This window comes from Varanus komodoensis, unplaced genomic scaffold (genome assembly GCF_004798865.1).
Source record: "Varanus komodoensis strain SLA01 unplaced genomic scaffold, ASM479886v1 scaffold11, whole genome shotgun sequence".
NCBI classification, from domain to species: Eukaryota; Metazoa; Chordata; class Lepidosauria; order Squamata; family Varanidae; genus Varanus; species Varanus komodoensis.
The window spans coordinates 24423234-24449357 of record NW_025335317.1 but is presented as its reverse complement, the minus strand read 5'-3'; the positions used below and the strand labels follow the sequence as shown (position 1 = coordinate 24449357).

At 43.4% G+C, this 26124-nt stretch overlaps 1 protein-coding gene across 1 annotated transcript; it reads right to left on the bottom strand.

Moving 5' to 3' along the window:
- Window positions 1–50: 50 nt before the first annotated feature.
- Window positions 51–25339, bottom strand: FAS (Fas cell surface death receptor). The gene is made up of 10 exons (XM_044420610.1): window positions 25186–25339; window positions 24323–24392; window positions 20251–20398; window positions 13275–13415; window positions 10989–11100; window positions 6948–7015; window positions 5729–5815; window positions 4376–4437; window positions 3603–3627; window positions 51–389 (listed from the first exon to the last, which is right to left on the bottom strand). Exons 2-10 carry the CDS (start codon window positions 24359–24361, stop codon window positions 109–111), a joined length of 963 nt encoding a protein of 320 aa, XP_044276545.1. The 5' UTR covers window positions 24362–24392; window positions 25186–25339; the 3' UTR covers window positions 51–108.
- Between the last annotated feature and the right edge of the window lie 785 nt (window positions 25340–26124).

The window sequence follows — 26124 nt, the reverse complement described above, 5'->3', positions numbered from 1 at the left end:
ATTTAAACAAATGTGAACATGTTTGTACAGAATGCAAAACAAATGCGGAAAAGAGGAGAACAGCTCGATCTGTTTTCCATGAGGAAAAGTGATGCTTTTCTGATTGTCTCAAGGCAATCGTCTCACCTTATCTTCAAGGTTATCAGCAGGGGCATTTAAGGGAATACTTCTTAGTGTGGTGATTAAAGTGAAGTAAGCATTTTTTTCCCCTTTCCTCTGGTACCAGTGTTCCAACAGTTTTATTTTCTGTTCAGAGCAATCGTGTTGGTGATCATGGGTGATCGCATCTATGTCAGCTGGAGACACACCCAGTTTCCGAACAAGTTTCCTGACCTCTTTTAGCTTCATGTCCTCCGCAATGTCAGGAATGTAAGGATTCAAGTTAACATCTGGAAAAGAAAAATGAGGACAATGCAGGAATTGTTAACTATTGATTATATAAACACAGATTGTCCTTAGTTTTACAGTAATTTATATTTGTTGTTGTTATGTGCCATCAAGCTGTCTCCAAACTATGCTGACCCTATGAATGAAAGCCCTCCAAAATTTCCTGCCTTCCTCAGCTCTTGAAAACTCAAGGCTGTGGCTTTCTTCATCAAACTGATTCATCTTGTAGTTGGCCTTCTTTTTCTGCCTTCAGCCTCTCACAGCATGTTTGTGTTCTGCAGTGAGCCTTGCCTTCTTAGGATGGGCCTGAAGTACAGCTTCGGTTTTGTCATTGTTGCTTCCACTTTTATACTAGACTTAGGCAAAATCATAACAAATCCTCAAGATATTTTATTGAGGATCCTCAAGAACCAGTGTGGTGTAGCGGTTAAGAGCATGGGACTGGGACTCAGACAAACTGGGTTCTAGTCCCCGCTCAGCCATGGAGCCAACTGGGTGACTTTGGGCCAGTCACAGACTCTTAGCCCAATCTACCTCACAGGGTTGTTGTTGTGGGGATAAGATGGAGGAGGAGAATGATGTAAGCTGCCTTGAGCCCTTTGTAAGAAAAAGGCAGGATATAAATCGAAAAATAAATAAATAAATAACAAATCCTCAAGATATTGAGAAGGCTCCAATACTGCCTGTGGTAGGTAAAACTTTGAGCAGTCCATTTTCTCTATTATACTTCTGCTATGATGGGAAGCAAGCTCCTACCTGGCAGAATTTTCTGTAACCTCCCCAGGTAACCCAAAGGTTGGTTTATCACATAGGACAAAGCCTTCTCATGGGAATGTTCTACTTCCAATTTTCACAAAGGAGTAACATTTGTTTGGAAGTGTATTTGTTTGAAAGTGCAAAGAAAAAATGTTCTCCAAATATTTACACAATATAGTTGTGACATGTTAGTTGGTTCAGTCATGCCTTTCTGTTTGCTGCAACTAAAAGACCATTACATGAATCTATGATTTACCACCTAGCTCAGAAGTAAGGAACCTCTGGTGCCAACCCCAATCCCCAGCACTGCTTACATAATTGCTACTGTCTTGTCTGTGATTCTGAAAAAAAAGAGTGGGTCACAGGGAGCACACTCCTTGTTTGCCGACAGAAGCACGTTCCAAGGAGGCTTCTGGGACTGTGATTTTGCTTTCAGACAAGACAGATTCTGCATGTCAGCCGCAGGCCTTGTTTTCTTGCAAAGCTGCCGCCTTCTTTTCTTTCACTTTGGCAAATCCACAGCATTGGGGTGGGGGGCACAAAAAGGGTAACAGGATACTGCATGTGGGCCATGTCTTGCCTGATCTTGATCTAACTTATTTTTAAAAAATAATGACATATATTTATTAAATAGAATCTAGCTTCCTGAAATAGCTCAAGAGTGCCAACAAATTTTTGCTAAACTAACCAACCAACCAGTTTACTTCCCTCCCTCAGAAACACTATAAAACAGCAAGGTAAAAGCACATTCCATTACAAAGCAACAAAGAACAACTGCTTAAAACAGGACCAGAAAGTCCCTTTACGAAAGGCTTTTCTAAAAAGAAAGGACTTCTTTACCAGGCAGCAGGAAGCCATTAGAGAGGGGGAAAGATGAGCTTCCCTTGCGAGGAAGGTCTAAAGCCTAGTGAGTTGGGAAGGCTGCAACTGAGAACGCCTTCTTCTTAGTCCCAGGATAAGATAGACTATTGGGGTTGATGGAACAAAAGGAAATATGTTGACCTTCCAATGGCATATGGGAGTAGATTGGTAACTGGTATCAAATTATAATAGGGTTTAATAATTATCACCAGCACTTTGAACTGGGGCCAGAAACACATTGGAAACCAATTCAGTTCTTTCAATAGGTAAGTTTCAATTTCCTCGAACATGGAAATAACAGTTAATAGCCTTACTTGTGCATTCTGGACCAGCTGACATTTCCAGGCACTTTTTAAAGGTAGCCCTAACTAGAACACATTATAGTAATCCAGAGAAGATGGATCTAAGGTGTTACCATGGTTACATCTCTATCCAGGTCCCAAGGCACGCACCATAGACTGGATTCAGACAACACAATAATAAACACTTAAATGTTAAACTATGGGTTGTGTCAGAATCCAGCTACATTAACAAACCACGGTAAATAACCCATAGTTCACAGCCCAACAACAAAGCAGGCTTGTTAGTGCACCTGGGGTCAGACAACATGGCAACCTCTGTTCAACAACAGTTCACTAAGAACCCACACTCAACCCTTCCTCAGCTCTTAAGTGTGGATCACAAAATCATAGGGTTGGAAGGAGCCAAGGTGGCATTAGGTCCAACCCTCTGCTGCTGCAAGGCACTAAGTTACATCATCCCAGTTTCTTTTTAAATGTCTCTGGTGAGAGAGAGCCCACAACATCTATAGTCTAATGTTTAGTGCTCTTATAATAAGGAAACTTTTTCTGATCACTAGCCTGAATCTGGGTTGTCACAGCTTGAAACGATTATTCCATGTCTTACACTCTGGTATCAGAAAAAGAGATCTTGACCTTACTCTTTGTGACAGTCTTTCAGGTACTTATAATGTGATTTCATGCTCTCCCTCAGCCTTCTCTTTTCAAGATCAAACATACCCAGTTCTCTCAGTCTCTCCTCATAGGTCTCTGTTTCCAAATCTAGGATAATTTTTGTTGCCCTCCTCTGGCCCCTTTCTAATTTACCTTCATCTTTCTTAAATCTTGGTGCCTAGAACTGGATGCAGTATTCTGGATGAGGTCTGACTAGTGAGGAGAACAGGGGAACTACTGCTTCTTGTGATTTGGAAGTAGTGCTTCAGTTAATGCAAGCCAAAATAGCATTTGCCCTTTGGGCAGCTGCATTGCATTGTTGGCTCATATTTAGCCTGTTGTCCACAAAAACTCCGAGGTCTTTTCCTTTTTCAGTTCTGTTGAGCCATGTATTCCCCATCTTGTATCGGTGCAATTGGTTGCTTTTTCCTAGATGGAGGACTTGACACTTGTCCCTATTGAATCTCATTCTGTTGCTTTCAGCCCTGTGTTCAAATTTATCAAGATCTCCCTGGATCTTCATTCTGTCTTCTAGGGTGTTCACCATGCCACCCAGTTTTGTATCATCTGCAAATTTGATTATCATATTGTCTGACCTCAGTCATACTCCACACATATTATGAAATTATTATTAATTTTCTATACCTGGATACTGGAGAGGTCTAACTTCCTAAAAGGAAAGAGAATGAAAAATATTAATGAAAAACATACAGACCAACAAGACAGTTTCTTTCCTTTGCTCTCAATGTTGATGCAAAGTGCCAACAGAAAACATTACTTAGTATTAAGGGAAAAGTTCAACTATATATTGAACTTATGATAGGACTGCCTCCAATGCAGTAGCCTCGCATGGAGTTCTCTTTCTCTTTATTGGCTTGCACCCGTTGATCATTGAAATGGCCATGCAATAAACAATTTGCTTGGACTGTAATTCGTAAATGCATATATTTGCAAAACAGATCTAATCAGTAAACCAGTAAACTATTTTGCCACATGGCCAGCTGTAATGTGTTTGAACTGACAACACAGGACAAATCTGTGGATAAGAGAACTGGTCCAAATAGGCCAGCAGAGACTAGGCCAGTGTGGCTACTTCTAGCACATAAAAAATCCCTATGGCAAACACAAGCAATGTTGCTGTTTCAATTGTCTAAGACTGACAGTCCTCTTCCATTTCTTTCCCTGTTTCCTTTATCATTTAGTTTATTTTATGCATTTGTTTAATATAATTCCTGGCTGCCTTTAAGGGCAATAAAATCCCATAGAATTAAACAAAATTTTGGCGTTGAAACAGCAAACAAAATATTAATATGAACAACAACCTATCTAGACCAGATGGCACTTAAATCTAAAATGCAAATATGAGGAAATCTTCTTTGGATTATTTTCAATTTATTGTAAAAAAAAATGCTACTCACAATTACAGTTTCGTCACTTTCATTTCTGTTTGGGTCTATTTTCTTCTTCTGTTTTTTTCTATCTGTATGTACAAAGAGACACAAAGAACTATTTACCAGATAGACTTAAAATAACAAGAATTAATATTAGAAGGCTGCAAGAAATCTATATCACCCATGTCAATGAAAAGCCCAGTGTAAAGGCAATTTTCATGTTGGGCATAATTATAAAATGAATCAAAAATAAATCTGCCAATACCATATTGCCCTTAAAGAAATCTATGGTGGAACCACACTTGGAATACTTTGCCCAGTTCTGGCCACTGCACCTAAAAAGATATTGCAGAGTTGAAAAAAATATGAAGAGTAACTAAAATGATAAGGAGTTTGGAGCCACGTCATGAGCAAGGATAAATGTCTGACGCAGTTTAGGTTAGAAAAACGATGGGTCAAGAGAGACATGATAAAGCTTCAAAAAATTATCAGGTAAAAAAATATTTCTTCTCCCATAATACTAGACTGCCAGGTAAGGGGGGGAAATACTTTTTTTACATGCTGCTTAGCTGGGCTGTGTAATTTGCTATGAGAGGATGTAGTGATGGCCCCCAAGCAGGATTAGAGAAATTCATGGTGAAGCCGATCTGTGCCTACCAGTTAGGACTAGAGATCATCTCCCGCGTGAGAGGCAGTATGCCTCTGTACACCAGTTGCTGGGAAAATGCGTGAGACCGTGCTGTTGCGCCACTTGTGGGCTGTCCCGCTTGCATCTCATCCAGCCCATGGATTTCCCACAGGAAGCCAGCTGGTCACTGAGTGAATGGGATGCTGCACTGGACAGGCCCTTTGGTTTCATCCAGCAGCTCTTCTGTGTTCTTGCCCATGTGTGATACATGCCACAATCTAACATAAAACTATTGGTTCTTAAGGCAAGATTCCCAAAAATTTCAGTTTTGTAATGGCAGTCTATTCCTGAACATAACACCAGGGAGGTACATTAACTTAATCCAAGAAAAAATGCATTATTTTAATCTGTAATAAAATGCCAAGGATTTTATGATTATTTTAACTGACATATGTAATAATTCTAGTCATGTTTGCCTTTATTGCTTATATATTGTAGTAAACATAAATACTTTCTACAATTGAATAGATTAATTGATCTTTTGACAAAGGATGATGATGATGATGATGATTTTTTCAGTTTTCCAGTGATTACACAGTAGCATTGATTAGCTCTAAATGTACACATTAAATTGCTATAAAAATAATGACACACTGCTTGGCATCTGTCTTTAAGCATGCATTTCAGACTACCCATTACTGAAAAAAAAGCTTAGAACATAGTGTAGTTTAGGGGAAAGGATATCAACTTACAACAATATAAAATCACTGCAACTAATATGAGGACGACGATGATGACGACGACAATACTTGCAATTGCCCAAGGTCGTAGTGAATTAACTGTTAAGTAGACAAAGTGATATGATCAATAAATATCCCCAAACCCCCTCCCCCAGGTTATACTTTCTCATGTGATAAGATTACATAATGTGAACCAAAGCCATTCTGGGATCAACACTAAACCCCCTCTGTTTACTGGGGACTGTTGTGGTGGCATTTACGCAGAATGCACTTACGTTGTGTTGCAACTGCGACCTTCTGTCGCCCAGGGATGCAACTATGGGACAGGAATCAAAATGAGTGCAGGGATATAGCCCCTTGAAAAGAGGAGTAGATTCCCATCCATTAATTATGCACCCTTGGGGAGGTGTGAAGGAGTGGAAATTTCTAGAGAAGGGGGGAAATGACAGCTCCTCCTGCCCCCTCACCAAAAAATTATGAAGAAAAAAGGATGGGTAGTGAAGAGGGGAGACTGGTGTTGTTTGCTGTCCTCCCACTTCCCATAATGTGAAACCAGTGGAATCTATACCCCTATTTCCCTCTACCCAAAATCAATTCCTGAAGGCAAGTCCAGCACCATTTCTGTGCTGACTTTCCCAAGAGGGACTGCCATTGAAATCTCTAAATCTCCATCACAAAATTAAGTTTCAACCAGATTTTATTTCCGCTGATACTAAGTTCTCTCAGTTTCCATTTATTGCTAAACAGAACTTCCAATGGAGCCATGAAGAAATGTCTGCAATGTTTCTAAATTTTCATTTTTCAAAAGGAAAAAAAAAAGACCCGGAGAAGCCCTTTAAGACCCTTTAAAACTAAAGCAGCACCCCTAGCAGTCCAATGGGGACTGAGCATGCTCAGAAGCTATACAGTGATCTGTGAAAAAGAGAAAACTGGGACAAGAGGACAACAGGATGGATTGCACTGAAGGAGAACATGTCTGACTGGAACCCTCAAGAGCGGAAGCCCTCTTTGGAGATGAGGATAAGCTGCAGTGGTTTGTTGCAGCCTGGGGAGCTAGCAGCATGGATAAACATTTCAACAGACTGTCTGAAACTTATTACTGGCATGAGCTACAACAGCTGTGTGAACCAGACCTGTCGTCGATCCATAGCCAGTCCTTCCCAGGTGGTTACCCCCTGCTTGAAGGTTATTTAAATGAAGTCAAAGATTTAGAATGAGGTCAAAGAGTCACCTAGTTTTGCACATTTGGTGTTTCTGGTTTGCGTGCAATTTTCTACCACTTGGGTGCCATATTCGCATCTATGAAAAAGAAAGATTTGAAAATAATGGAAGGTTAGATGGTTAGATAAAGGAACAAAGAAAATTATCCATCTGCTCATGCTATTGCTCACTGTGTTCCTGGTATGTGCATTCTGGAAATAAAACGTATTTGGAGAAATATGCCCCATGCATACTGCTACAACAGGTCCAGGCTGGGATCATGGGCTGTGGTGTCCAGACTAGACCAGAATCTTTAGCATTCTGTTGACATCACTATGGGTCTCGTAAGATATAAATATACTGAAACTGGCTAGTTAGGGACTGTTAAAAAAGAAAAGCATCAATAAAACAATAATAATAACAGTCTAATTAAAGATGTAGTGGCTCCAAAAACAAGATATATAACTAAGAGAAATCTAGAATAATACTAAGAGAAATCTAGAAAAGCATGTCCAGCAGAGTTTTTATGATTTAGTCTTGAAGTGTTTGAATACTGCATTGATTATTGACCTGGAAGGTGTTCGAGCAGAAAGGGGATATCACTTAATTCCTTGGGAGCAAACATTTGAGCCACATTTCATAACCTGTTGATTTTTATTTATTTATTTATTTGGAGTGTTTATATGCCGTCCCATTGCTTAACGCTTAAAATAGAAATGGTTTACTAATACTTAAAAATTGTGAGTGCGCCTGACAGGGGGAAGGCAGAATGCCAGGACCAGGTGCTGGTGTGAGGCAGGCTCTGGCAGCATGGCCGACCGTCCCCGATCTGAAACAGGACAGTGGGCAGTCGGACACAGTACAAAATGCGGAGGGCGCAGTCATGAACAGGTGGTGGAGTTTGAGGAGGGAGGCTGCAGGGAAAGACAGGAGTGGGCTGGAGCATGGCAGAAGCAAGGCAGGGATGACCTGGATCAAGGCAGCAACGAGTGGAGCAGGGCTGGAGCAAGGCAGGGATGATGAAGAGTGAGGCAAGGAGTCATAGGGGCAGCTTGCGCTGCTGCGGCAGAGATGCTGGTCTCCAGGGCCTCCGCCTGTCCTGCATGGCTGCCTCTCAGCTGTTCCCTGCAAGTGCCTGCAAAGGCGCTGCTGGTTCTTCAGTCACTTGCGGGGCTAGCCATGTCCTGACAAGTAATTACGTATATCCTTTCAAACAAGAATAGCAGGAGCACAAAAGTTGTTTTTTAGAGAGGAAAATTTTGAAAGTGAAAAAGCTCTCGGAGAATCTACTGTCCAAATCTCCTAGAGCAAATAAGCTCGTCCAGATCTTGCCATGTGTTGCTGGGGCAGCATCACCTGTCAATTTAAGGCATTGACAATATGTGCAGAAGTGACGAACGCTAAATAGTCTAGAACGGGGTCACTCCATATGGAGCCTGCATATGGCTGGGGATATCTGGCTCAGTCCATCCTACTTCCACATGTTCCTGACCACAACTATTGTGTGCCATTTAAAATTTATCTCTCCAAATACACATTTAAGTGTATTTCTCTCCCAAATGCAAACCCATGTGTGCATTTTTTTTTCTTTCAAAATACACACTGAAACTGCAGAAAGCTGAGTTGCAACATCCAGATCATTAGCTAAGTATCAATCCACACATTAGTTCAAGAGGTGTGCAAAATCAGGTCACAGGGATTATTTGCAAAATTCTATTTTTTTATACAGGGTAAGCACGCAACTCAGATTATACTGAACCAGCAATTACATTGCAAAACTAACCCAATACATGGTGCAAGAGTGATACTTTTATTCATAAAGTTAGCATGCCACCTAGTGCTTAGAAAGGATTCTGCATTTCTCTCTTTCTATGGGAAAGGTAGACTGCATGAGTACCTCTTATTTTATTATATTGCCCATGGTCCCTTCCAGATCTAGTCATTTTACAATCTTCCCTGGAGGAACAATCCACTTTTAAGTTCATCTTCTGGATGCTTTAGTCCAGAAGACAGAAGGTTCCAGCTATATGAAGATGGGGTCAAAGTGGGAAGCTTGTTTTCTCATTTCTGCTCATGGGTGTTTTAGTAATGAAAGGTCATAACATTGTGTTTTTCCACTGGGGGGGGGGGTCATAAAGTCTTTTTTGGCACCACACTTTGGCTATGCAGTGAGCCACACTATATGCAGTAGGCAAAGGCAATTCAGAAAAGCAAAACCAGGCCCTACTCTTAAACATAGCTCATAATCTGCAGTAACATCTATTCCAACCACCACCAGCTTTTCTGGACATAAGGGGCAGTATCCAGTGCTGCCAATCAGCCAGAACTAACTCATCCTGTGCTGGAAGGAATGCCCACTAGCACAACAGGAAGCTAGGGCGGCCTAGCACAACCCAGGAAACTAGTCCAGACGACCACTTCAGGAAAGGGAAAATTTTCCACAAGTTCTATTGACTATCCTATTCTAGCAGCAGTTATTTCTGCTAGTTTCCACTAGCCAGCACTAGCAGACATTCTCACTACCGTGTGTTTCCCGAAAATAAGACACTGTCTTATTTAGTTTTTGCTCAAAAAAACACATTAGGTCTTATTTTCAGGTAGGTCTTATTTTTTTAATGTACAAAATGTACATTTAATGTACACCCTCCTGCTTGCACTTCTGCTGTGCACGCTTCTGCTTGCACTCTTCTGCTGTGCATCCTCCTGCTTGCACTTTTCTGCTGTGCACCCTCCTGCTTGCACCCTCCTGCTTGCACTTTTCTGCTGTGCATCCTCCTGCTTGCACTTTTCTGCTGTGCACGCTTCTGCTTGCACTTTTCTGCTCTACACTTTTCTGCTGTGTACCCTTCTGCTCTGCACTTTTCTGCTGTGCACGCTTCTGCTTGCACTTTTCTGCTGTGCACCCTCCTGCTTGCACGCTTCTGCTTGCACTTTTCTGCTGTGCATCCTCCTGCTTGCACTTTTCTGCTGTGCACGCTTCTGCTTGCACTTTTCTGCTCTACACTTTTCTGCTGTGTACCCTTCTGCTCTGCACTTTTCTGCTGTGCACGCTTCTGCTTGCACTTTTCTGCTGTGCACCCTCCTGCTTGCACGCTTTTGCTGTGCACACGTCTGCTTGCACTTTTCTGCTGTGCACGCTTCTGCTTGCACCCTTCTGCTGTGCACACGTCTGCTTGCACTTTTCTGCTTGCACCCTTCTGCTCTGCACACCTCTGCCCCGCACTCCAGTTGCTGACAAAAGCTGTATACACTGATCCTCTCCAGCGCCTGCTACCAGCACTGTCACAGGCAGCGGAGGAAGCAGAGCGGCTTGAGCTGATGCTTCCTCTATAGTGCCAGCTCCTGTGACAGGCGGAGTGCATTTGATATCACTCCACCTTCACAGGAGCCAGGACTATAAAGGAAGTATCGACTTAAGCTGCTCTGCATCCTTCCGCTGCGCCCTCTGCACCCTGCTGGCACTCTGCAAGTAAGCAAAAAAAGTAAGACCTATTACCAATAATTTTTAGTAATAGGTCTTACTTTCGGGGTAGGGCTTATATTATAGGACCTACCCCGAGATAAGACTAGGTCTTATTTTCGGGGTAGGTCCTATTTTTGGGGAAACACGATAGTTTAGTGACGGCTTTGGATAATGCCCAATTATTCTCAGTATTTTCAGCTATAATTGAAAAGATTGTGCACAAGGTCTGGGATTTACATTTGTGTCTGTATGATCGGTATTTTTGCTCAGATACTTGGGCAACCAAACAAAAGAATGAATATAAACAACAGAAGCTTACTGATTTGCAGTTTCTCCTTGCATGCATTTATATGGCTTTTACTATCACCTTTATGTGTCATAAAAGAAATAGCTACTGTGGTCTACTAGGTACAATTTTCACAAAGTCTGAAAGAATAATAAGGGATGTTTTCAAAACCATCTAAACTAGAAGCAGATTCAAAAAATCAAATATGAGATACGATAAAGCGATGCTTTGGGTACTCTGTCCCATATTTTTCACTGAAGTCTCCATTTCCCACTCAAATTCACATTTAATCCTTAGTCTTAGTAATTGTTCTAAAAACGTACTTATCACATCGATCACAATGAGTGCATGGTCGAGAAGAATTGCAAAAGAAGCCAGGCATACACTTGCATTTTTCATTCTGGTAAATGTTACAGGGTTTTTCAACTTCCATACCTAAAATAAATGGAAAATGTCATTAAGTCATTTGAAAATGGATTGGCTGTTTTACAGTTCTGGTGACTTAGAAGCACTAGATCAGTCTTCTCCAACCTTCTGCTCAATTGAAGATTAGGAGAAGGACGTTGACAGTTTGACAGTCAGACCAATTACTTTCAGCAGTGTAAATGGTGGCCCTCCAGATATTTTAGCCTACAACTCCCTAGCCATATGGGATGAAAGGGAACACCTTCATTCAGAATGGAATCGGCTTAAATGTATAGCCAGAAGAAGAATGGAAGTCTGGTGGGGAGGGACGATATGTGAGGAGAAATTGAGGGAAGTGGGTCTTTTCAGCCTGAAGAAGAGACTGTAAGGGGATATTTTAGTGACTTATAGGTATATGAGGGGATGAAAAGAAAACAAAAACTTTCCCAAGAGCTTTAGCTATTGGACAGTAAAGAAATTAAATAAATCTTCTTCCTCTTCTCTCTTCTCCCTCTTTGGGAGCTAAAATCCCCTTTGTGCTATGAAATAGCCTCTTCCCCACATTTTATAAGGAGAAAAAAACATCAGACATCTGTGTCCTCTTAGGGAGGCTAAGCCAGCTCACAAAAAGCAGAAACACAACTCATTTTGGCATCTGTGCTGTTCCTATCTGCCTCGAGGCTGTTAAATGCATTGGGGTTACATGATGTTGTCCTACATTTCTTTATTTCACGATACCCATGAATTCTTGCTGCTGCTGCTGCTGCTGCTGCTATTTGAGTACTAATACAAGTAAGAATATGAATTCTACTAATAGGCGTAGGGGACCTGGTGCCCTCCAGATGTTTTGGACTGCAGCTCCTTCAGTCCTTGACCATTGGTCATGCTAGCTAGCTCTTAAGGGAATTTAACTCCTGAAATCTCGAGGGCACCAGGTTGCTCACCCTACACATTTATTTTTCACTCATCTTACAAGGAGTTTAGACTTGTATACATGGAATTGAATCTACAGGTCTCTCCTCTTTCCCTCAAAACAATCCTGTGAAGTAGGTTAGGCTAAGGAAAAGTAACCATTCAAAGTTTCTTTCTGAATTTTCTGGATGAAATGAGACTTTGGACCCAGGTTTCCCTAACTCAAATCCAACACTTAAGCATGAATGCATACTGGAGTTCAAAATGGCAGAGCTCAAGGGAGAGTTTCCCATCATCCGGCATAGAGGTGACATGATGCACAAACTTTCTTTATCCACGCACTGCTCTAATGGAGAACCTGTGGGCTGAGCCCAAATGCTCTTAGGTCCTCAGTCTGCATCACCTCACCTCCAGCATGATAGCTCTCCTTTGCAGCTGAGGAAGTCAACTTTCCTCAGGCAACGCTTTTCCATCACTGCAGCAGTATGACCAAAAAGCTTCTCATTCTGACTTTCTGGTTCTGTCAAGTAGCTGAGCTGTTCTAACTCTTGCAGTGATGCTCATTGCCCTAAACTTTACAGAGAGGGAGGACAGCCTTCCTTCTGAAATATTACATCCAGCTAGTATGAGGCTTAAGAGCAATGTCATGGAATCCATTAGCTTGTCCGCGCCAGTGAATAAACCATGTGATGAGATGAAGTGGGATGAACCTCTTCGAATAATAGATGTCTATAACCCTTAGTCCAATGGTGAAGCCACATGGCAAGTCCCAGTTGTGAGTCAGTGACACTCTAGTACATACAACACCCCTCCTGTGATGTTGGGGTGGTTTGGCCTCTAGTTTACAGAGGCAGGAAAAAGTGCAAACCTGATTGTATGGTTGGTGAGCCTCACACCCTCAGATGCTACACACATCTGCTCCATGGGTAACTTGTGGCATCCATGTTGCAGGAGGACTGTCCATCTCCTCTGTGGCCCAAGGGACAGATGGCCATGCACCTTTCCGTGGATCCACCCCCTTTCTCCCATCTGCCAGTCACTGGGAAGTTGCTTGGCTTCGGGGAAGTTCTTTTTCCTCCTTCTGAATGGTTGAAATGCTTCTCCTAAGACTCAGCTACTAAGAGGTTTAGGCTTTAGCTCTGTCCCCTTTGCCTTTGGAGCACCCGTGGAATGTACCTCCAAAGAGCCCCTCTAAATTAGAATTTGGCTTTCTGCATAAAATGCATTCAAAATGTTTTCCCCTGCGCCAATGTACTGAAGCTGTAACAAAATGCTGTCAGCTGTAAACCTACCATGCTCGCTGTCACAAAAGCCACACCTCAGACAATGCAGTTGATAATTGAAATGATCCATATACTCTTGGCGGTCAATGCAACGTTGACAAGAGGTACTCGGATCCTCCTTTGTACAGCCAACTTTTGTAGCAAAACTACCTGTTCAAAAATAAAATGGAATAAAATAAGCACAAGACTGAAGCTGGTATAACCCTCTGTAATGTCTTTGATTTCTTTAGTCACACTGAATTATCTGCAAGCATGTAGGTAACAAGGCATTGACTGCTCCAGTTGTGGTTGGCTAAATTATATGCATACTATTCAGTACTGTGACAAAGACAGCTCTTGATAGCAAGGCATGCAACCATTTTCCTTTCAGAAGTTCTTCTGAAGGTGGCACCCCACACTGAAGAGAAGGTTGGACGTACTCTGCAGCACGGTGGGGGCTGAATGTGGTAGGGCATTGGGATCCCTCTCATGAGGAAAGAGGCATGCTTCCAGCAGATAACCTCCAACCTCTGCCTGCTTTTGAGGGCTGCGTTTGCCATCAGAGGTGGTACTGGGGTGCCACTTTTACATTCTTTCGTCCACCAAGTGATGATTTCCTTGCGCCACCTCCCCAGTCACGTTTAGCTCCCTGGTGACATCATAGAGGCAAATGAAGCTGCACTGCCCTCAGTCTGGAAGGGGGCCAGTATATATATGGGGCGCAAACGGAGCGGCTGCTCTCCGTCTCCCCATCAGGCACTTTTCTGGAGTGACAAGACACGGAGTACCAGACTGATGCCACTGGAAAGTGCACAGTAGACCCTACCCCTTGGTCTGCACACAATGCACACACATTTTGTGCTATCCTGAAGCCTCTTCAGGATAAACAAACAGGATAAACACCTGCTCCTTCAGGTGACCCCAAAGTACTGGTGAGGTTTGGTCTTCAAATTTGCTTGAGAGACAGTAAAATAAATGTAAAGAGAGAATGGCAGAAATAACACCGTCCTCACACCACTCTTTTAGTAATGTGTGATTTTATTAGTTTATTATGAATATGCTTTATCCATTTTATTGATTATAATTATTAATAATTTTATAAAAGAAATAACAAAATTATTATTTTTTTTAATGTGATAGCCAGTGTAGCGTAATAGTTAGAGTGCTGGACTCAGGATCTAGGACTTCCAGGTTCTCTTCCCAGCCCAGCCAGGGAGCTGGCTGGGTGACCATGAGTCAGTCACAGACTCTCAGCTTAACCTACCTCACAGGGCTGTTGTGAGGATAAAATTGAGAGGAGGAGGATTATGTAATCTGCCTGTGTTTCTTGAAAGGAAAAAAAGGCAGGATTTAAATAGATACATAAATAATAAAGGTTATCAGTTTACTTAGATATAATACTAAGAAACTGTAGACTTGCAAAATAGTTTACATTGCTCAAAGAACTGACATAATGGAATACAATCTTAAGCTTTCAAGAATTGAGTTATCTGTCCTATTACTTTTGCTCCAAAATATTTTGGAATGGAAACAAATAAATGGCTAGTTTTTTTAAATTAATGTGAAATGTGTTGTTTTATAGATCATTGCTGGATTTTGTTGTTGGTTTTTGTTGGTTTTTTAAAGGTCCTTTGTAAACAGTCTCAAGATGTGAACTCATTTTCTAAACATTTAAAAAGGCCTGTTCAATTATAGTGTGATGATGTCGCGAATTATGGAACTCAGAATGGACTGTCTGTGCATGTGCAGAGAAGCTCTTTTGCACCTGGGGACTTTCCCAGCATGTGCTAGGTGTTGTTTTGACTACTATTTATGAACCAGACACAGCATGTGCTGATACCATTTTGCCAAATCCCAAAGCTAAATCTGTAGCTTGCGATCTGGTTGCCTGCTGAAATGTTGTTGCGGGGATAAGATGGAGGAGGAGATGTAAGCTGCCTTGAGCCCTTTGTAGGAAAAAGGCAGGATAGAAATCCAGAAATAATAAATGAATGAATGAATGAATGAATGAATGAATGAATGAATGAATGGGGGATGACAGCATATGGGCTGGAGTGAGGTAGGCAGCAAAAGCCCTTCCTTGCAGTGCGGTGTGCCCTATCCACAGATCAGGATCTTGTGCTGGATTGGACTAAACAAAAAAGGAGAACAGTTCACTGTCCAGCATCCTGTTTCCGGCAAATGGACAGTCAGACGGAGGGTTGTAGCTTAGAAACAGAAACAGAGCGAGTCAGAAGGGGTCTCCCGGGCCATCTAGTCTGACCTCTGGCACCAGCTGGCTCCGCTCACGACATGCCCACCATGTGCATGTCCAGCCTATCCTTGAACACCCGCACCGATGGGGCCTCAACGACCTCTTGTGGGAGCCCATTCCACGCCCTCGGGGCCCTAACTGTCAGGAAGTGCTTCCTGGCATCCAAATGAAACCTTGGCTCCCTGAGCTTTGCTCCGTTGGAGCACCTCCTGCCTTCCTCTGCAGGGGAGAACAGGCCTCTACCCATCTCCATGTGACATCCCCTCACATACCTGTATGTCGCCAACATATCCCCTCTGAGTCACTCTTCTCCAGGCTGAAGAGACCCAGTTCACTCAGTCTCGCCTCATACCCCATCCCCTGCAAACCGGCCACCAACCTTGTGGCCCTATGCTGCACTGACTCCAACCTGGCTATATCCTTTCTGTAATGAGGGGCCCAAAACTGAGCACAGTACTCCAGTTGCGGGTGCACCAGATCTCTCGATCTAGAAGCCACACTTCTGGCTATGCAACCAAGGGTGGTGTTTGCCCTCTTGACCACCGCATCACACTGCTGACATGTTTAGCCTGCAGTCAACCAGTACCCCGAGGTCCCTTTCACAAGTGCTGCTCTCCAGCCACTTGTCACCTAACCTGTACTTATGACACCTATTCCTATGCCCCAAGTGCAAGACCTTGCACTTATCCACATTGATTGCCATCCTGTTGTCTCCTGCCCACTTCCATTGTCTGTCCAGATCCTTTTGGATCTGGAGTACCTGCTCCTCAGTTGTGGCCACTGCTCTAGTTTTAGTGTTGTCTGCGAATTTGATCAGCAGACTGTTCACCCCTTCTTCCATGTTGTTAATGAAAAGATTAAACAGGATCGGCCCCAGGACAGAGCCCTGGGGGACCCCGCTTATCACTGGCCGCCATCCCAATGATTCCCCACTAATGGTTACCCTCTGCTTTTGGTCAGTCAACCATGCCCTAATCCACCGGACAGTGCTTTGGTGTATCCTAAAACTCCTCAGTTTCTCCACCAGGATATCATGGGGCACTTTGTCAAAGGCCTTGCTGAAATCCAGGTATACCACATCCACTGCATCCCCTCCATCTAGCCATCTCGAAACCTTGTCATAGAATTCCACAACGTTTGTCTGGCAGGACCTGTTTTTGTGGAAGCCATGTTGTGTGGCTGTCAGCCTCCCTTCCCTATCTAGCATCACTAGATCTCTCTCTATTATGAACCTTTCCATTGTTTTTCCTACAATGGACATAAGGTTAACAGGTCTATAATTCCCCATGTCCCTTCTACTACCCTCTTTGAAAATTGGGACCACTGATGCCACCCTCCAGTCCTCTGGCACTTCACCCGTTCTCCACAAGGCCTCAAAAATGGAGGCCAGCAGGCGTGAGAGAACCCCTGCCAACTCTCTAAGTACTCTCGGGTGTAACCCGTCAGGGCCTGGAGCCTTTGTAATGTCCAATGCCCTGAGGAGCCCCTCGACTTCAAGGGGGGTGACTCTAATCTGTGCCCCTAAGTCCCCAGCCTCATCTAATCTCCTATGCGGATATCCCCCGTCCTGCTTTGGGGAGAACACAGAGGCAAAATAGTCATTTAGCATCTGTGCCTGTTCCCTCATATCAGTCACTGGATCTCCTTCCTCCTTATTTAGTGGTCCCACCACTTGTCTCCCTTTCCTCTTCCTATTTACATGCTGAAAGAAGCCCTTTTTGTTGCTCTTGATATTCTTGGCAAGTCTCAGCTCGTAATCAGCCTTACCCTTGCGAAGAATCCTTCTGCAACGGGCCTCCTCCTCCAGGTATACCCTTTTGTCTATTTGCCCCAGTACCCATTTCCTACGGAGGTTCCTCTTTCATCTAATCCCTCTAACCACCTCCTTTCACATCCATGGCGGTGCTCTCCTCCGCCTCCCCACTTTACTAACTAAAGGTATCGTCAAGGCTTGTGCCTCCAAAACCTCCCTTTTGAGTGCTATCCATCCCTCCTCAACTCGCTTACCTTCCAGTAACCTATCCCAGGAGACTCCCCAGTCTGGCCTTCAGTTGGCCAAAGTTGGCCCTCTTGAAGTCTCAGCTTCTAGTGCTCAACCTGCTGCACGTCCCCAGTCCCCTGATCTCAAAGCAAAGGATGGAGTGATCACTCGCATCCGAAGCTCCCCTAATCTGTACTTCATCTATCAGCTCCTCCCTATTGGTCAAGACCAAGCCAAGGATGTTTCCCCCCCCCCTCATTGCCTCTCGGACCCTCTGTGTGAAAAACCCTCCCTCTATAGCTTCTAGGAAGCGACGTGACCTAGTTGTCACTGCTGAGTGAGTCTCCCAAGTAACATCCGGGAGACTGAAATCTCCCATAATTACTGTGTCTCTCCCCCAAGATATCCTTAGAATCTGGCCTGTCAGGACATCATCCAGGGTCTCAAGTTGACCTGGGGAGCGATAACATATGCCCACTGTCAGGTCTCTTTCCCTGTCAAAACCCCTAAGTTTCACCCAGACTGCCTCTGCCGAATCCCCATCTGTGCTGCATTCTATCTCACTGCATCCTATCCCTTCCCTGATGTATAAAGCCACGCCCCCACCTCTCTTTCCCTTCCTGTCCTTTCTAAAAAGGTGATACCCTTCTATGTTCACACTCCAGACTTGCCCTTCATCCCACCAAGTTTCTGTGATTCCCACCAGATCATACCCTCCTATTCCCAGGAGAGCTTCAAGCTCTTCCTGCTTATTACCCATGCTCCTAGCATTGGTGTACATGCACTTCAACTCCTTCCCACCGCTTCCTTTCCTTGGAGTTCCCATCCTCCTCCTTCCTCCCATCCTCCCTGATACCTGGCCCCTCTCTGCAGAAGTCCTGTCAGTCCCTGCAGTATCTCTAAAACCCTGCTCCCAGAGCCCTGATCCTCCCCCCACACTTGTCCAGTGCAGACACGTTACTGGGGGGCCTGAACCCGCCCCCCCCCCGGCTCAGTTTAAAGTCTTCTGGACGAAGCTCGCTAGAGCATCTCCAAAGGACCTTTTCCCCATCCTTGTGAGGTGTAACCCGTCCCATGCCAGAAGTCCATTGGCAAGAAACCGAGTGCCGTGGTCGAGGAACCTGAAGCGTTCCTTCTGGTACCACACCCTAAGCTAGTCATTCACCTCGGAGGCCCTCCTTTCCCTTCCTGTCCCAAATCTGTATGCAAAAGCTACCAAGTTCAGTCCTTGTGCTTCTCAGGAAAGACCCTGGCCTGAAACCCTGCAGACATTCAGTGTAATTAATACTGAACTAGATGAACCAATAGCCAGCAGTCCAAATTCCTTAAGCATATAAGCAAGAGATAAAGTTAGCTGCTCTCACCTATTATTGCTTTCCAGCATCTGTTATTCCCTATTTCTGAATATGAAGGTTTGATTTAACTAACATGCTGATCACAAGCCTATTCTCCATGTCAGCAGACATCTGCGCTGCTCCTGGTAATGAATTGTAGGATTTGTGGAATGTCTCTGAAGAACTACTTTTTTTCAACCTGTCTTTAACCAGGCCAGGGATCCACAGTTCAAGTCACAATTTCTTCAGTGTGGACACAGTTAATTCTGTCCACACTGACCATATGTTGAAATAGGTGACTCTTTGTTACCTCTAGTCTCACTCGGTCCTTTTCATAAAAAGAAAATTCTGCAACAGTTTTTTGCTTTATCAGCTCTATGGATTGATACCACTAAAGATAAGGTAATCTTCCCCTTTGACACTAAGAGCTCATTAGTTTTGGTTGTCATAACAAGGTTATTATTACTTCCAAGTCTTTCCCATGTAATTTTTGAAGAAAAATATTAAAAACTAAGACCAATTCAAAAATTATATTAGCGTTCCCAAATATGTGAAGCCTTGAACTGAATGCTTTGCTCTCTCCCAGTTCTACATAGCCACAAACCAAGCCTCTATACTGGCCTCGTTCTGAGCTGGGAGTAGCAGGAGTGAACTGAGCGAAGTGGGGCAGAGACGCAACTAGTTTTTCAAGCAAGTGGAAGAGCACTACTTATGGTGCACAGCTGTTTCACCAGTGCTATGTAGCAAGACTTTTGCTCATATCCAACTCTTTGTTACATGTATCTGGCTCTTGTGTATTCTGTGAAATGAATGTAGAGTATGGGTGGAATGTACATTCAGATGCGAGAACAAACACGCACACCTAGAGCCTTTATTCTCCAACTAGTCTACCAGTTGTGATTAAGGTTAGTTGAGGAAATTTGTGATTGTTCTCAATCTTACCCACTCCACCATGCTTTCAGTGACATTTGTATATTTGATGCAAGTTTCAATTAACGGGAAAAGAATGCATGCTTTTAAAAGTGTACGCAATTGAAGTATACATCTGAAAAGAAACATGGAAATAGGTATGGATTGTCATACAAGAAACCCTCAACAGCAATCAAACCTGCCCCACAAAGCTTGCAATGTCTTATGGGCTCCAGCTGGAATGAACCCAGAGCCTGAATTGAGAGAGCTTAAGTGAGCTCAATTTTTGCTGATTTGCACATCCCTGGATGTGACTGGATCAGGACGAGGGATTATTGGTCTGTTTCTCACTGTTGCCGAGATGCTCTCCTCTGCAACCCATTTCACGTTCTCTTACGAAGAGGTATAACTAACACTGACAAGGGTGAGCATGTCATGGAGATCCAGGTCATCACAACATCACTCCCCCCTCATCTGGATTCTCCCCACTGGAAAAAGTCTCTTCAGTTATCTTACAACAACACATACCGGGAGGACAAGAGTTGCAACAGGTTCCATTGTAGCAGTACTGTACTTGCTTTTGACATTCAGGAAGATCTTGCTTGGAATCTTTGTCTCTGCATGTTGCTGACACTGCATTGCTGTGAGACACTCCAGCAGCAATCACAACTAATGCCTGTGAGACGGGAAAAAGAATTATACTAATACTGAATTATACAACTACTGAATTACGGCAGAAGCTTTTTGCCTCTGACATAGTGGAATTGCTGTGTTACTGTCACACCAACTCCTGCCTGGAACCTCTAAGGGAAACTGTGATTATAAGAAGAGTCATGCTGGTTCAGCCCAAGGGTTTGTTTCATCCGGCATTATGTTCACAAAGTGATCAACCAGATGCTTGTGGGAAACTCACAGTCAAACATCAGTGCACTTGCACCCTACTTATTGTCTCTCCATGGAAATGGTGTGCTGCCTTTGATACTGCAGATAGCATATAACTACCATGAGCATGCATGCATTCATTACATTTGAATAGAGATGCCAGGCAAGCCCCTCTGGGAAGCTCCTTCCACAACTGGGGTGCTACAAGAGCATTAATTGATAGGCCTTTCTTAATAAATTGAGAATTTCATTCAAGTAACACAAACCCATAAAAAAGAAAGAAAAGCAAAGAAAAATACTATTTTCTCACATAGATTTAAATAAATACATGCATGTGAAATACGTACCTATGTTGCATATAGGAAGAATACACCTATTGATAAAAACAGTTATGCATAAGCTTCAAGCAAAGTAAGCCAAATACCCATATGGTTATCTATTTGCATGCATCTAAACGCCACCTGTTCATATGTTGAAAGCATCATTAAGCATCTTCATTAAGTTACAAGACATGGACATTTATCCTTCCAATGTAAAAATATCAGTCTTTTAAGCTGTTAAATGGGTGTGGGAGATTAATTTATGTGGACCTTGTGTTAACTTCCAAGTGACTGGTTAATAATTTAAGAGAACATGTGTAACAGTGAACATAAAAGAACTTTTCAATACTAAGTTTATCTCTGCTATGATCTTCTCTCAACAAGAGGCAATTACTGGATGATGCCACGAGAAGCATTGGCAGAATTACATTTCCAACAATTAGCTGGCTTAGACAAATCCTTATTAAAAAGATGAAAGGGATCCCATGGAATATAGAAAGACAGATACCTATAAAGTTGTATTTGTGGGGTAACATTAATATACTTAAGAAGAAAATTGTACATAGGATTGGCTCTATTTTCTGCAGGATTTCTTTATTTATATCTGGCAAGTATTTTCAAAACTTAGCTACTGTGTTCCACAGTTACTTCAAAATTTAAGTACTATGTTTCTTTGGGATTTCTCTGCACATTCCTGCTTGAATGCAGGTAGAACTTGATACAGCTAAGAGCCCTGAAAACACAGAGTTTGCAATCCTGCATAGAAAATCCATTCAGATCTCATCAATTCAGCATGCAAGCCTCAAGCCACCTGCAAGACTGCCAGCTTCTTCAAAGACACACAGCCTGAAGGACCTCAGAGAGTGTGGAAGTGGGTGGAGAGAAGGTGGAGGAAGACATGGCCACTTCTAGGAGGAGTCTGTGGACATTTCTTTAGCCTTTGTTAAAGCTAATTTTCTTAACAAAAGGAGGGCCCTGGGGAATCTCCACAGGTCCAAGGCTTTGTCCAGATGTTCCTCAACCCAGATAGAAAATCCATTACCAGAAAGCTGAAGAAAAACTCATAACAATTGAATGTCTCCACAGCTAATGTTCACAGAGTTCAAAAATAGTTCCTATTGTTCAGCAAACAGTTCTCACGCCTGGAAAAAATGTAAGGGATTTGTTCTCAAGCTAGAAAAATAGTGTGTCCATGGAGAAACTAACTTGTCAGGAAATAATACCACCATGTTCACATGGAGGAAATACTTGCTATAATTATTTGGTAAGGAGCAGGTATAGAAATTCTTTATCCTTTTCCATGTCCACTGATGCAGTGAATCTGTGAATTCCTTACTTGTCAGTCATTCCTCTGTGCAATTTCTCCAGCATAATGGAAGTCAAGAACTTGTGTATATCTCTGAATAATGGGGTAGAATTATTGCTTCTTGCATTTTCTTTAATATTGCTTTACATAAATTGACCAGAACCATGCTGTTATTTGGAAATGAACACAACATATCTGGGGAAATTCCCCTGCCCCAACACATGGGTACTTAAAAAAAGATGGTGGAGGGGGATGGGGAAGCATCCATTAGTATCTTCATTAGCATCCACAAGGAGGGGGCAAATTCTGGAAAAATGGCTGGGACATAGGATTAAAGCTACTCAGGCAGATGGTCACACTTTGTTTCAGGACCCTACATGTTTGCTTTAATGTACCACAGAAAAAGGAGTTTACCTGTATGCTACACATTTAATGTATTGAGCAGTTTTATTCTGGAAAAACTAGGAGCATCTGGAACACTTTATTCTGAATGCATTTCTCTGTTTCTCTTTGCAGTGTATTTATTGCCTCTTGGATTTCCCATATAAAGAACTCCTTGCACATGGAATAAGCTTTTTGTTCTTGAGATGCTAGTTCATTTAAATGCAGGAACTTTTTCTCATTCAAAAGTTCCCCATCTGAAGCCTGACATCAAAGTCCAGAAAGTTTAGCATGCTATTGTAAGTGTTGTACCTGACTCCCCAGGATCCTGACATAATAGAAACACCTATCAGCTTTCTCAGGGCATTCAGGATAGGCATGACTCCTCTAGGCTCCAGATAGGCATGACACGGCCAAACACTAGAATAATCAGCTGTCTCAGGGTATGCATGATAGGCTTAGCTCTCCTAAGCTCGAGCCCATTCAAATGACTAGTAACTGCCTCAGAGAATTCCCTCAGAAAATGGAAAGAGCTTACCTACAATGTAATGGACAAAGATTGCTTAGAAGGTGTAAATTAAAAGATAAAAAACTTACTGCTAACCAAATCTGCTTCTGTATATCGCTTGCTCAACTGCTTATGTGATTCTGTAACTCCCCATTGTCGCCATTGTTCTCATTCTTGTCAAAAACTGATTGTATTGTTCCCCATTTGCCGAAAGCGGATTGTGAAGGTATAAAGATCTCCTTCCAACTCTGTTCAAGCCCCGCATTCTAACCATGAATGTTGGTCCCTGCAAGAAATCTTGCAGGTAATTAAACTCCTCTTTACTTTACCATCCGGTCTCTGGTCTCGTCTGTAACACCGCGGGTACAACAGTAAGTGACTGACAAACCAGCTAACAAGTACTTTCTGCTTAACTTCAGCTCAACAGCATGAAGTTCAAAGCTGACAGTTTTCACAACTTCTCTCTTTGCCATGCCCATTCTTGCCTTCTTGGAATGTCACTTTGACTGATTTTTAAATAAAATAACAAGCCTCTAAAATGCCACATAGCTTTGAATGTAATGGATATGCATCATCTGAACCTTCTTTGTGTGTTTTTTAAAGTATCTGTACAGGATGTGGAATTCATTGAAATAAAATAATGGCTAAAATCCTGATTACAGAAATTCCCTCAGGGTTGCATCATCAATCATTACAAGCAAAGTATATTTTGCCCAGATGCCCCTTAGTGACTTGCAGAACAGTCAAGTGGCTTTTGCTGTGGCCATATATGCCGCAACAGGAAACACATCTTATATCTGTCTTCTCCAATACATGTTTACATCCACAAATATAAATTCAGTATTTCTACTATTCAGTTCAATGGATTGAACCCCTTGTAAGTGGGTTTAGGATCGCAACTTTCCTGTGCAGTAGGAAGAATTGCAGGCCTGTGACCAAATCCAGCAGGGTCAGCAAATGTATGTTGCTGCCTCCAGAAAGGCAGCCGTGCCCCTTCTCTTGTGGCAGGATGAACAGCAACCATTCTGTGAAAAGTGCCACCCAAATAGCCTCAGCTACCTGTCACGTTCATTTCCGTGAGGAATTGTGACTTGTACCCAGCACAGGAGCCTGTCAAACAGCAAGCTGCCAGAATGCCCCTTCGACGAAGGGCTGCAAGAGTCACTGCAGGTAGGTAATGCGTGTGGGAAAAAAAATACTTACAGGATGCAAGGCTAAGAGGTAGAAAAGGACCTGCTGCATCTTGGCGTCTTCAGGCCTGGTATGTGCAGAACTGGAAAAAGAAAGTAAAACTTGAGTGCCTCGCAGTTGCACCCTCCCCTTTGCTGTCGGCTTTGCAAAACATCTCGCCTGCAGAAAGAGTTAACTGTTGCCTGCCTGGTTGGTGCTCTTCTGAGTTAGGGAAATTCCTTTCCATTGCTGCCGTACAGGAAGCTGTGTCGTTCACACAGAGGGCATGTTGGTAATTGTCAGAGCAATTCATCAACAGTGCACGATGCTGGATTAGGTGTGTTGTAAAAGTTCTGTGTGCCCTTTAAAAGGAGCCTGGTAGGACAGGGCAATGGTTGTAGATAAATCCCCTAATCTGTCCTTTTTCTCCAAGGGGAAAAAGGGGGGGATATGCTTTTGCATTTTCCTGATCATTTAGAACCTCAGGAAAAAGTGCAAAATACGCACTCTCCTGAGAACTATTGTGGGGTGGGGGCAGGAATTAGGCACGACCAAGGTGGGCATCCCACCCCTCCCTTTTTGTGAGCAAAGATCACCTGCAGCTTTGTTTCAACAGCTCCCCTTTTGACATCTCCCAAAGGGTGAAAAACTTCTCTTTGGACCCTCTTTGCATCATTGTCTGGGGTTGGTTTCTGCTACATCAAAGTATTGAAATGGTTAACACTGGGGAATGCTGGGAATGGTAGGATTTTTTCCCCTCCATGAAAACAAGTTTAGGATTGCACCACAGGCCTTTCCGTGGCTGTTAGGTTTGATAACTACATGGAACTTGGTACAGAGGGATAATTAGAAAGGGGTCTTATTCCAGAGCATCCCATCTGTCCAACCGCACTTGCCTTTCCCCTTCTGGAGCTAGACCAAGAACAGCCCTCTTCTTTGCCACAGCAGTAGCAGATGCTTCTCGGCTGGCTACACTGCCAGAGTGCAGGGGTGGAGCATCTGTTGCGTCAGAAGCTGAGAAATGCCAAGTCACTGTGTCAGAGTGGCCAGGAGAGGGAAGGAACACAAGACCAGCACTGGCAGGGGTGCCTCAGAGGCCTGCATATTCCAAGTGAGCACATCTGCTTACTGTTTCTGTTGTAACCCCCCTCATAATCAAGCACGTAGCCAGGGCATGGCTCATCACGAGTATCAGGGTGTCCTGTTCGCATGAGAACAAGTACACGAACACGGATGTGCACGCTACGCAAAGCTGACGACAAAGCAGGCTACGCTCCAGCATTACCAGTATCACCGCAGACGTTATGCCCTTGTACCCACGCTTGCTTGCTTTTGCATGATAAATGTGCAAAATGTGCTCTCCCCTGTTGTTTCTCTGTTGTTCCCCTATTGTTCGCTGTCATTCAAGCATAAGTGTAAAAGAGTACAAAACCAAATGTCTCTCCTCTGCCTGCGACCACACTCTCACGAGTGCATGGTCCCTGCCGGCAGGTAAAAATAAATCTCTCTCGATAATTCCAACCCGTCTCTGGTCTTGTCCGTAAAATCTCGCCATACAACAATTGGAGGCCCCAGCGAGATCCGAGACTATCTGTCTTGCCTCCCGCCGACACCAGGGATGGGCCCACAGGCATCTTATGCCTCTGCCCCGGCTCGGTGGGACGTCTGACTAGCTGAGAGAGGAATTACCGGTAAGTGCGCACGGCGGTTACCCGCCATTAGTATCTGCAGATCTGGTATTGGAAAGAAAAGCCTGCTGGACGCAGCGTAAGGGCTACTTTCCGGTCTGAGGTGAGACGTCGCTTCTGGCCTCAGTTCCTGTTTAGATTGTCTGT

Coding starts and splice junctions, on each gene's coding strand:
- FAS (XM_044420610.1), bottom strand. CDS start 24,361: ATGCAGCAGGTCCTTTTCTACCTCTTAGCCTTGCATCCT. Junction 13,416..20,250: donor TTGCAACTCTTGTCCTCCCG/GTATGTGTTGTT, acceptor ATTTTTGAACAG/GTAGTTTTGCTACAAAAGTT. Junction 7,016..10,988: donor CATTGTGATCGATGTGATAA/GTACGTTTTTAG, acceptor TCTTTTTCATAG/ATGCGAATATGGCACCCAAG.